The sequence below is a fragment of the Oryx dammah genome, unplaced genomic scaffold (assembly GCF_014754425.2).
Source record: "Oryx dammah isolate SB20612 unplaced genomic scaffold, SCBI_Odam_1.1 HiC_scaffold_4, whole genome shotgun sequence".
NCBI lineage: Eukaryota > Metazoa > Chordata > Mammalia > Artiodactyla > Bovidae > Oryx > Oryx dammah.
In genome coordinates, this window is record NW_024070188.1 from 56,807,227 (window position 1) to 56,819,608 (window position 12,382).

Below are 12,382 nucleotides of genomic sequence, written 5' to 3' on the forward strand. Positions count from 1 at the left end.
CCCTTAAGATGTATTTCCCATCTTACTCCCATCACTCTCATATGAAGATGCTCCTAGAGTCTCTCCCATCAGGCTAGAGTCATTGGAAGACTTGAATTACTGCATTGTGTTTTGATCCACAGCTGACCTAGTAGGTCTACTGGGGGTAGGTCCAAACAACACAAGTTTAAGAGTCATGAACTAATATAGGTTTGAGTTACAGCTCTGCCCATACTAAAATTGTGATCTTGGGCAAGCCTCAATTTCTGCATTCATGAAAGTAAACGGGGATACTTCTATTATCTGGGAATAATAATATTATCTGCTGCTTATGTAATTCAGTGGCTTTAAAAAAAAGACACGGTGAAGATGAAAAACACTCATCAACCAGAAAGTGGTACATAAATGTCCATGTTGCCCACATAGGCTTGGCCAGTCCCTGCCTCTTTTTTTCTCCATCAGACCATCTCAGCTGGTGCTCTGTCTGATCTCCATCTCTTTGTCCAGGTGCTTTTTGGCAGTGTGGATCAGCTGCAGCTCAGGAGGGCCCTGGAAGATTCAGGCCACCTATCCCCTCTTCAGACTGACTCATTTGTTCCTTTGCAGAGAAGCCCACTCTTAGTCCCTGCTCAGCCTCAGATCTGGTGATGGAAGCCTTGGCCCTGCCCCAGCTCATTTCTGGAGCAATTTCTGTCTCCCATAAGGGCTAACTAAAAATGATGTGTGTGATTGTGTGTGTGTGTATGTGTGTGTGTGTGTGTGTTGAGAGAAGTGGTGACAGACAAAGGAAGAATTAGGCTACTATATCGGCACTCTCTTTTTCCCTTGTGTTCCAGGAGAGGACAGTGCATTTCCAAATGGAAGAATTATGGACTGAGCAGATTGTAAGGAAAAGTAGCTCATACCAGTGTATCTTTAGGGATCATCTATGACTTTTGTGAGTCTGGGGATTATTCCACCTATTTGGAGCACCAGAATACAGTCCATAAGTTAACATTCTCTGATTCATTCAGGCTTCTTAAATCACCTGTTGAAATTTTCTGACAGGGATCAAAAGCATAGGGAACTAATTTTCCAATTCTTTAAAGTTTTGAAGAAACAGCAGCCCTCACATCCAGGCTCTGGGATCAATTACACAGGAGGACACTATAAAAAAGCAGCAAAGGAACAGAGAATAACTTTTCTTTTTTCATTGCCTCGAACTAGAGCAAATTACTTTTTTATGATGGAGAGCTAGAAGACGCATTTAAAAATACTTTATAGAAGATTCGCTTTTTGGATTACAAAATTACTAAGAACATCATGACAGGCATTTACAGACATAAATCTCATCTACTGTGAGTGGTGCCTTACAAAGAATCTTTTGTATATATATAAAAGCTTCTGCATATGTATAAATTGCATAAGATAGCATTTTCACAAAGGAAGAAATTCTGCAGGCATTTCTATAATTGCTTTCCATTTCAAATTTGATTAGAAATCCATTTCATTGTCTTAATCTTTTTCTTTTACAGTTTAAAAAACTCCTTATGTGAATTAATTATCTATACAAAAGCTTCTAGACCTTGAATTATGACAACTAATATATATGTATCTCAAATATTATGTTAAATGTTAAGCTGCAAAAATAGAGCTACCCAGTCTGTTATTAAATTTCCTGGGCATCTTGAAGAAAAAGTTATCATTTTTCTTTAAGTTTCTGAATGAGTCTTCATGAGGAAGAAGACATAACTATTATAAACATATACACACCTGACAACAGAGACCCAAAGTGTATGAAACAAAAATTGACAGAATTAAAGGGAGAAATAGTTCTACAGTAATAGTTGAGTGTTTTCCATGCCCTACTTTCTATAATGGACTAAACAACTAAACAGAAGACAATAAAGAAATTAAGGATTTGGACAGCACTGTAAATAAACTAGGAGGTTTCCCTGGTGGCTCAGTGGTAAATAATCCACCTGCCAGTGCAGGAGACATGGGTTTGATACCTAGGTTGGTAAGATACCCTGCAGAAGGAAACGGCAACCCATTTCAGTATTCTTGTTTGGGAAATCCCAAGGCCAGAGGAGCCTGGAGGGCTACAGTCCATGGGGTCACAAAAGAGTTGAATGTGACTTAGGGACTAAACAACAACAGCATAAACAAAGTAGACCTGGGAGACAAATATAAAACATCCCCCAAAGCAGAATACATGTTTTTCTCAAGTACATTTGGAATAGTTTCCAGGATAGACCATATGTTAGAATACAAGTCTCAGTAAATTTTTAAAGTTTTAAATCATGCAAAGTATCTTCTCTGATCACAATGGAATAAAACTAGAAGTCAGTAACAGAAGGAAAACTGGAAAATTCACAAATTTGAGGAAATTAAAGAATATACTCTTAGCAGAAGTCAATCCGTAACAAGGATTATTATTTTTTTTTCTCATGTACAGTTAGAAAACTAGAAAATGACTCTAATGGCCCAACTGGACATTGGTCACTATCCTTGAGCCAGTCAGTTAGGGCCAAGGTGACTGGGTTAAGAAGAGGCTAATCCTCCTATAGACTCACAATGGGGTTTGGGTGATTTCTCAGGAACAGGAAGGGGACCCACCACACTGATAGTGGTTTTTATAAAGTCAAAAGAGTTATAAGGAAATTAATATTTAAGATATGCACGGAGAAAGTAGGCTGATAAGATAAGGGTCATCTATTGCTATGATGGGTGTGGAAAATGTTTTTACCTCTGTTGCCCAGGCAATGTGAATCTCTGCATCTGAAAGTAGCAACGGCCAGCAAACCTGAGAGTGAGTATCTCTGGTTTTCTATGCCAAAGAAAATAGAGCAGATCCAAATGTGTCATTAGGACAATGTTTCCTGAGCTAAACACTGAGAGCTGAAGCACAGCAAAAAATGTGTTGACTAACCTAGGAAAGATATAAGGAAAGAGGCACAACTTAGACAAATGCCAGAGATCAGGCTGTGGCCCACAAAAGTATATGTTCACATTTCTAGAAACACATGGAGAGTGTGCTGTGCTGCTGTGCTTGGTGGCTCAGTTGTGTCTGACTCTTTGTGACCCTTTGTGACCCCATGGACTGTAGCCCACAAGGCTCCTCTGTCCATGGGATTTCCCAAGCAAGAATCCTGGATTGGGTTGCCATGTCCTCCTCCAGGGGATCTTCCCCACCTGAGGATTGAACCCCAGTCTCCTGCATTGCAGGCAGATTCTTTATCCACTGAGCCATCTGGGAAGCCCCCATATGGGAAGGGTGTTGGTGTTGGTGATTTAATCGCTAAATTGTATCTGACTCTTGCAACCCCATTGACTGTAGCCTACCAGGCTCCTCTGTCCATGAGATTCTATAGGCAAGAATACTGGAGTGGGTTGCCGTTTCTTTTTAGGCTAAGTCTAATAGTGAGACTTGATGATTTTAAGAATACATTTGTTTCCTTATTCTAATTCTTTCATATATATTTCTCTTCTTTTGTTCTTTGTTTCTGGAGGTGGGATGAAAAGAAGGCTTCTAGAAACAAAGATTTACATTGCTATCGTCACTTAGCAGGGTAGACCCGCTAACAGGTCCCTTTCCCAATTCAGGTAGTCTCCGAGAGTGCTGTTTGTGGTGTTTCTCATTTACAGGTGCTCATCTCCTTATCTGGATGCAGCAGAGAGACAGGGAAAGCACCCTGAGCCCAGAGCTCAGAGCACTCACAAGGGATGGGTGTTCTCAAGGCAGAGCTTTCTTTGTTCAGAAATTGCTGAGCTCACCTCTGTTCCTGGTAATTAACAGGCTCTTCTTCACCCTTTTTCAGGGGGAACTACCTTTTTTTTGCCCTCGGCAGTGACCAGTCTACTTCTTTGACAGCTTAGTGAAATTCCTAGGAGAGAAGGGATAAGAATAGCTCTCAGCAAATTCATCGCAAAAGGAAATTCTTTTATAAAGAAGTTTAAATTAGGAAATACATTGATGTTAAATAGTGTTTGTCCCATTTTGGAAACTTAATGAAATGTCTTCAAATATTTTGGGCTCGCTTAAGTAAACCTTCCTGAGTACTGTAAAAAAATTAAAGCTACAATATTAGAGAAACTTGAATTTTCTTAAATGTCCACAAACTGTATGTAAATTTATTAAGATTTCATTTTGAAATCACAAGTGTAAATTAATTATCCAATTATTCATTTTAAATTGAAATTACAAGGTTTATCTGTTACTTTAATTGTCTAAAGTCTTATAAGCCTAATAAGTATAAAATAATAAAAATACAGTTTCATTAACACAAATATTAATACTATGGTTTTATTTACTTGTACATGTCTATATTTAATTCTAAATCTTTACAGAATTGAAAGAATGTTTAACTGTCGATTAAATAATTATGACTTTGCAAGCAATTTTGAAGGATCTCTTCTCTGCTTGTTGAAATTCTGTAAGAATGGAAGATTTCAGCAGTAACACTGATTAGATTGTTGTGGATGACATTGATGGGACTTTTTTTTATCAAGACCCTCTAAATAGGGTGATCTGATGGTACTTGTGGGCCTTATTCCTATGATTAGGTTGTATATTACCCAATTCTTTTATCTAATCATGTAGTATGAGACTCCCATTCAGCAGTACATAAATTATTCTCTTAAATCCTTTTTTTTTTCTTCCAAGGGGTTCTGGTTGAGGAATCTTATACCAGCTACCTATTTATACATGATAAACTACTTCAAAACTTAGGGGCACTAAGAAAAACTCTATTTTATTATATCTTGTAATTTTTATGGGTCAGAAATTTGGGCAGGAATCAGCTGGTTCATTCTTCTATCAGGTGACCTCCATTAACATCACATGAAAGAGAAGGTTATCCAGCTGAAGCCTATAGCATTCCTGATGCACAAAAACAAATCTAATAAAATGGTCTGAAAAGTCCAAAGTGGAGAGCGACCCGGGAGCAAGACGTGAGAATACAAAATGGCGAAGGACCTAGACGAGCTCTTGGATGAGGTGGAGTCCAACTTTTGCCGACCAGACCCACTGAGACTGGGTACGGTCGAGCGGCCCAGAGGTGGAGGCGGCGGCTTCTTCGGCAACGACCAGAACCGAGCCGAGGCGAAAGAGAATCTCAGATCAGCAGAAACATTTGAAAAAGAAGATGATCTTGACAGTCTTATTAATGAAATATTTGAAGAGCCCCACTTCGACAAAAAACACTTTAAATTAAAATCTAAATCTTCAGGTAACACATCTGTCAGAGCTTCCATTCAAGGCCTTGGTAAAAGCTGCAGCCCAGTGTACATTGGCGGAAGCACTGTTCCATGTGGGATTGGGACAAATACTTCACAGAGAGCATGTGACCGTCTGCGTTGTACAGCCTGTGATTTCTGGGTAGAAAGCTACGATGACTATAGGTGGGACAAATCATGTGATTACCTGTTTTTCAGGAACAATATGCTAGAATTCCACAAATTAAAAACAAAGCTGGTAAAGAAGAAAGGAACACGAGCATACGCCTGCCAGTGCAGCTGGAGAGCTGTTGAAGAACTGCCTGACCGACCATCAGCTTCGCTGGGTTTGTGGCAAACACTAAGGATCCAGACTTCCTGCATTCAGACAGCTGCATCCATGAGCACAGTCTCTATTCATCGCCACAGTGTTTAGGTAAAGGTACATAGTATCGTGCCCTTTGGAAAAGACAAAATTTCATTTAATGGCTGTACAAATTTTCAAGGACTAAATGGACTTGGGAAGATAATGTGCTTTAACATTTTGGAATTATTCTTTTTTGATATATGAGCATTTCACTTAGTAAGGTAACAGGTTATCCAAATACTTCTTTGCTAGGTTGTCTCCTGGAGTTTCATACAGATATATAGCCATTCACTAATAATTGCCATACTCCTGACTACTAATACACTTAGCATGAGTATTCCTCTTTATAGCAGTTAAAGGGGATAAAGCTGGCCCTGCAGAGAGGTCACTGAGGGGGGTACATGTCACCTGCTCCGGTCAGATCTGCTGTTAGCAAAAATCATAATTTAGACACATCAGAATCCATATAGTCAGTGACTGAGGAAAGGGTTTTCAAGAGTGTGGGTGAATTTTAGGTGAAAACACTGCCTGTATCTGATCTTACTTCACAAATTCAAAGCAATTCTATGCACAATAGTAAGTATATATTACCAGTTTTAACTTATTTCTCCTCCTTTTGTTCATTTAGATATCAAAAGGTATCTAGTTTTGTATTTTAGCAAATATTCATTTCTATATTAAAAAGGTTTTTTTGATGCACCTAAAACTAGAAGGAAAAATCCTGATACAGATCATTGCTGGATTTTCCAAGTACCTTCTTGCTTTAATGCCCTAAAACTCCATTAAGTAAAGAGAACAGCAAGTAAGATATTTTCTTAGGCAGCCTGTTGATTTTTCTGGTAGGATCAGGTTGACATGCTGTTCATTAGAAATAAAGCATAGCTGAACCAGCAGGTAACCTGTTGGGCTCCTTAATATGACTAAGACTTGAGGAATCCTACAAAGCAGCGCATTTGGAAAAGCGGTTACCTCAAAATTACCAGCTCCCAGCCTCATCAGGAGATTCCAGTTGGCCAGACGGTCTTCACCGCATGTGTCTATTATGCAGTTCAGATATGTGACACAAGGCTTCCTTAAAGGGAGTAACCAAACGCAGTTATGATCTGTTTAGTCTTATACTGAATCTGTTCCAGCCATTTTACTCAAGCAAAGAAAGATCTGGTCATTCAAATCCTTCTCCTAACCGTGACACTTTTGCATATGTCTATAACTTGCTCTAGTAAGTAAGTCTAGTATTCTAAGAGGATACATCTCACTGGTAGATGCTCACATTTTTATATTAAGGATATGTTTACAGAACTTATCTTTCAATAAAAGTGTTTTATCCCCTAAAATTTTATCAAAAACATAGGAGGATCTAGGTTGAATTGCCTATTGCAAAAAATAGCAGAGCAGCAAGATCCACACATTCAGGACCTCATGGAATTTGGCACATTTAGTCATAATGGTGATTTTGTTTTTAAATTTAAAAGAGCAAATTTGCTAAATTATGGATTTGAATTTTTTGCTTTTATTATTTCATTATAACTATTCTGTAACTTAGATATATTGCCCATGTGTAGCAGTCCATAACATAATAGTTATAATAATTAATTCCCCAATGTCAGAAATGTGTAAATGAGTTCATATTTTTGTTGGCAATTTACTTTATAAGCTTTTTAATATTGTATAATTTTTAATCTAAAATGTAGAAAGTATATGTTTATATACAAATGAGTAGACTAGTACCAGTTGTAACTTATTAGCCAAAACGCAGCTACTTTACTGTCAATGTAGAAAAAAAGTGTAGCTTGTAATCAATTATAATTTTTAAATGCAAAGTCTATAAAGCTTTCGAGATGTTTTGCCCATTTGTTTTCAATATTTATAATTTTCTACTACCTTCAAGTATCTTATTTTTTTTTAATTAAAGTTTTGTTGAAACACAGTATGTAACAAACCCACTTGTTTATCTAGTTGTAGAGCCCTAGTGCTGGCTCGGTAGTTGTGGTGCACAGGCTTAGTTGCTTGGCAACATGGGGGTTCTTAGTTTCTGGATCAGGGATCAAGCCTGAGTCTCCTGCATTGCATGAATTCTTAACTGCTGGACCACCAAGAAGGTCCCAGAAAGTGTCTGTTTTTAAATCAAGCCAGGTAGCTACTTTGTTTGAACTCTGTTGTACTCTCATACCTTTATCTTGCCCAGAAGTAAATAAATAATAAATAGCTTTACTCTGTAAAAAAAAAAAAAAAGTCCAAAGTGGTTTCATTGCCATGTCTCAAACTTTGGGAGAATGGCTAGAAGGCCGGGCTTAGCAGGCACTGTCAGTTGGAGTGTCCATGTGGGGTCTCTAGCAATGTGACCTCAGGGTAGTCAGGCTTCTTACGTGGACCCTAAGGGCACTAAAAGCAAGTGCTCCTGTGAGCAAGATGGAAGCTGCCTGAGCTTTTGTGATCTAACCTCAGAAGTCCCAAAGGCTGTACTTGCCACTGGACTTGAGCGGTTGAAGAGTCACAAACCCCATCCATATTCAAGAAAAGCACACATAGACACCCCCCTTTGTACGGCAGAAATGTCAACAAATATGTGACCACATTTTAAACCTGCCACAAAGCTATTAGCATAATTAAAGGTCTTTTCTGTTTAACTCCAAAGGTCTTTGACTCGATGTGCATTATTTTCAAGTACTTCCTGTATAAACGTGGTATTAAAACAACATCTGATTAAATTCTAGGTATATTGCATGGCATTGTCTCACAAGCTGTTCATGACTTTGAAAGATCATATTATTTGATAAAACGACCTTGGAAGATTATTCTACTTGATGAAATTATGTATGAGAATAGTTCTGTACTTTATTTGCTAATGAGCCACAGATGCCATCTCTTGAACTCAAAGGTGAAATGTTCTGGTCTTACATTAATGATTTTTTTGAATTTTTCTAACAGATATGCTATGAAGAATATTTTATGTTCTTCTATACTCAATTCAACAAATACAGAATGAGTACACTCTTTAAGTGAAGTGCATTTTAACAAAGGTTTGGATTTTATCTGGTGTAGATGGCTTGGAAGTCATTCAAAATGCATGGGACCAGATAAGCAATAGAGAGAAGACATTTTTTTAGAGTAATTTGTTAAGAAAAAATGCAAGCAGGTCTACAACCTTCTTTGTTCAGTCAGGTTTGGGGACCAAGTTCTTTTTGTTTGTCTTATCTTACTCTATCTGGTTAGGCTTCCCCATGGCTCAGCTGTGAAGAATTCATCTGCAATGAGGAAGATGCAGGTTCGACCCCTGGGTGGGGAAGATCCCCTAGAGGAGGGCATGACAACCCACTCCAATATTGTTGCCGGGAGAATCACATGGACAGAGGAGCCTGGTGGGTTATGGTCCACGGGGTCACACAGAGTCAGACACGATTGAAGCGACAGCAGCAGTAGCACTACTCTGTCTGGTTAACTCCTACAGGGATCTTAATCTTGATCCTGGTTAACTCCTACAGGGATCTTAATCTTGATCCTGCTTTTTGGGTGATTCTGTCCATTGCTCCTCATTGAAACAAGAATTGGTAGATGCTGAAAAAATATTTGTTGACTGAATGTCTAATTTCAAAGAATTTGAATATACAAAGTCAGCTCTTCACACTAAAATTATACTGCTCGTAATTTTTCAAGGATCAGAAAGCATTTTACATTCTCACTAGTGCCTTCGGTCATCATTGTAAACAATCAGTTATCATTGTTTTTGCCACTCAACTCATTTTGCTTTCCTGGGTGTTTTGATTCCAGATAAAGAGGCATATACTGTATTGCTTTCCAACTGGTTTTTCTATCTAAATAAGATAATAGAGAATTAGGACTCTAAGAATTCAAAGCAAGCTCACTGACATACAAACTATCACCAGCATTTTTCAGTGGCTACTGTAAAATACCCTCAGGAATAGAATCTTGTTTGGGTCCAGTGAAATGCCCTGAAGAATGCATAATGTTTGATGTGTGTTAATATTGCAAAGTCGCCATCTCCTACATTCAGCTGGTTTTGATCCCATTTAGTTGTCCTATAATATGGGTCTGGAGAGAGATTTGCTTGATCTGCCTCTGATGTAGTTGCAGGCTTGCCCCACCTTTTATCAGTTCATACCACCTCCACGTTAATCCCCTCTTTCCACTCCAAATACTGCATTCTCATTGGTTTGTCTTATGTGCTTTGTGCAGCTCTTGAAAATAACCCACCACAGTTAAGGGGGCCCAAGAGGAAAAGCGATTACTGTGACGTAGGGTGATCATTTCAATTTTCAAATGCCCTCTACATACAAGCGTACGTGCTTGGAAAAAATGTGTTCAGAATGGGATCAGCTGTGGCAGGCTTCTTGGTTTCAAGAATCTGAAGGGAGTAATGAACAGAGAGGATTGGAATGAAATGTGAAATGACTTTCATAGTCCTCAACTCTGGCAGGCTGAGCTGTGTCACGGTAGGGAACCATTCAAGGGGAGTGTGACATGGGCCCGTGGATGTGTTTTCTCCTTATGCTGTTGCAGCTAAGTGACTGTGGTGTCAGTGTTTTGCTACCATTTAAAAACCAAAAAGGTTCCTGGTAGGAAGGCCTCTAGCTACTTTTGATTTATTAATTAATTTTAGGAGGCTAGAAATTAATGACAACAAGAAATGAGAATGGGCAGAGAATAGCAGAAGCTCTACAATGATAATTCATTCATATGAATAAATAGCATTTCAACATTAAGGCAAACTAGGTGTGGCCATTTGAGAAACCCCAGGGTCTCTGCTGTCTTTTATTTCCTAGAATCTGAGATTTTAGTTAATAATCTTTGTAGGGGGAAGGGGTGTTTTCCCCCTGAAAAACCAAGTTTGAGAAATGTGGATTGCTGATCTAGTGTGCCTAAATTATTTTTCAAAAAATCAGTAAAATAAGTTTTCATGTACAAAGATTCTAAGAAGGAAGGAAGGAAAGCAGGAAGGAGAGAAGGAAGGTGTGTGTGGGAGGGCTCTTATAGTAGAATAAGAGTAAATAATAGTAAAAATCATCCTTTAAGGACTTCCCTGGTGGTCCCATGGTTCAGAAACTGCCTTGCAATGCAGGGGATGCAGGTTCAATCCTTGGTCAGGGAACTAAGATCCCACAGACTGTGGGGCAATTAAGTCCATGTGCTGCAACTATTGAGTCCACGCACCTCAGCCAAGAGAGGCTGTGTGCTACAGCTAACTGATGCAGCCAATATATATATATATATAATCCTTTAGAACATCATATTATAAATGGATTCAGGTAAGAAATTAAAAGACGCTTACTCCTTGGAAGGAAAGTTATGACCAACCTAGATAGCATATTCAAACTTTGCCAACAAAGGTCTGTCTAGTCAAGGCTATGGTTTCTCCAGTGGCCATGTATGGATGTCAGAGTTGGACTGTAAAGAAAGCTGAGCACCAAAGAATTGATGCTTTTCAACAGTGGTGTTGGAGAAGACTCTTGAGAGTCCTTTGGACTGCAAGGAGATCCAACCAGTCCATTCTAAAGGAGATCAGTCTTGGGTGTTCTTTGGAAGGAATGATGCTAAAGCTGAAACTCCAATACTTTGGGAACCTCATGCAAAGAGTTGACTCATTGGAAAAGACTCTGATGCTGGGAGGGATTGGGGGCAGGAGGAGAAGGGGACGACAGAGGATGAGATGGCTGGATGGCATCACTGACTCGATGGACGTGAGTTTGAGTGAACTCCGGGAGATGGTGACGGACAGGGAGGCCTGGCGTGCTGCGATTCATGGGGTCTCAGAGTTGGACACGACTGAGCAACTGAACTGAACTGAACTGAACTGAAGAAACATAGATAAGAGTAATTTAAATCATCTATGGTCGTATTTAGTGTAGTGGAGAGACAATTTGATGAAAAAAATGATATTTACATTATCTAAAAAAATTCACCAGAAATAGTAACTTTGGAAGTGGAGAAAGGCAAGACATTGTCCAAGTTCTCAACATTACCACTAAGGGGAAACAAACATCACATGCCTCTAGATATGATACTTTGGGAAAACCATAATATCTTTTATTTCTCCAAAAATGCATGACCTAAATCTAACCTTAAGGACAAGGATATTGGGATGGAAAAATACTTTTTAATTGTCAAGGTTGAATATTCCCTGTAGTAAGTTTTGGATAAAAAAGCTCACTTCGCTAGTAAATCTGCAAAAACTGACTGTGAGTGACAGGGTATTTTACTGATGTACTAACCTGATGGACAATCGGTACAGACAGAACTGGTCAGTCAGAAACTGAATGAGGATGTTCTGGCAACAACAATAATATGAATATATCTTCTAAAAGAAGTTTCCAACTACTTTTCTCCAAAACTGTGCTCTTTTGACAACTATTCAGTAAGTAATAATAATGACAAAAACAATACTATGCTAGGGGGGAGAGGAAGCCAGAGAGAATAGGGCAAACATTTATTGGGTGTTTACTTAGTGCAAGGAACTGCACTAAATCTTTCTGAATTAAGTTCTGTTACTATTCTCCAGTGGCGCCCGAGAGGAGCTACCCTATGTCTGAGGTCAGGGGCAGCGGCCGAAAGGAGCAACCCCACATCCAAAGAATGGCAGCTGCATGGGCGCAGGAGGGCCAAGAGGAGCTACTCCACATTCAAGGTCAGGTGGGGCAACCTCGTCTAAGGTAAGGAGCAGCGGCTGTCCTTTGCTGGAGCAGCCATGAAGAGATACCCCATGTCCAAGGTAAGAGAAACCCAAGTAAGGCAGTAGGTGTTGCAAGAGGTCATCAGAGGGCAGACACACTGAAACCATAATCACAGAAAACTAGCCAATCTGATCACATGGACCATAGCTTTGTC

At 39.2% G+C, this 12,382-nt stretch overlaps 1 protein-coding gene and 1 long non-coding RNA gene across 2 annotated transcripts in view; one reads left to right on the forward strand and one right to left on the reverse strand.

Moving 5' to 3' along the window:
- Positions 1-1,015: 1,015 nt before the first annotated feature.
- The window catches only part of LOC120863024, a 65,892-nt gene continuing 54,525 nt past the window's right edge, over positions 1,016-12,382 (reverse strand). The window contains exons 2-3 of the long non-coding RNA XR_005720904.1: positions 3,736-3,845; positions 1,016-1,125 (exon numbers count right to left, since the gene is read on the reverse strand). This is a non-coding gene — a long non-coding RNA (uncharacterized LOC120863024). The remainder of the gene's footprint in view (positions 1,126-3,735; positions 3,846-12,382) is intronic.
- Positions 4,903-7,774, forward strand: LOC120863020 (protein C8orf37 homolog). The gene is given in 2 exon segments (XM_040239227.1): positions 4,903-5,502; positions 5,504-7,774. Coding segments are annotated over 2 exon segments (615 nt in total). The 5' UTR covers positions 4,903-4,924; the 3' UTR covers positions 5,541-7,774.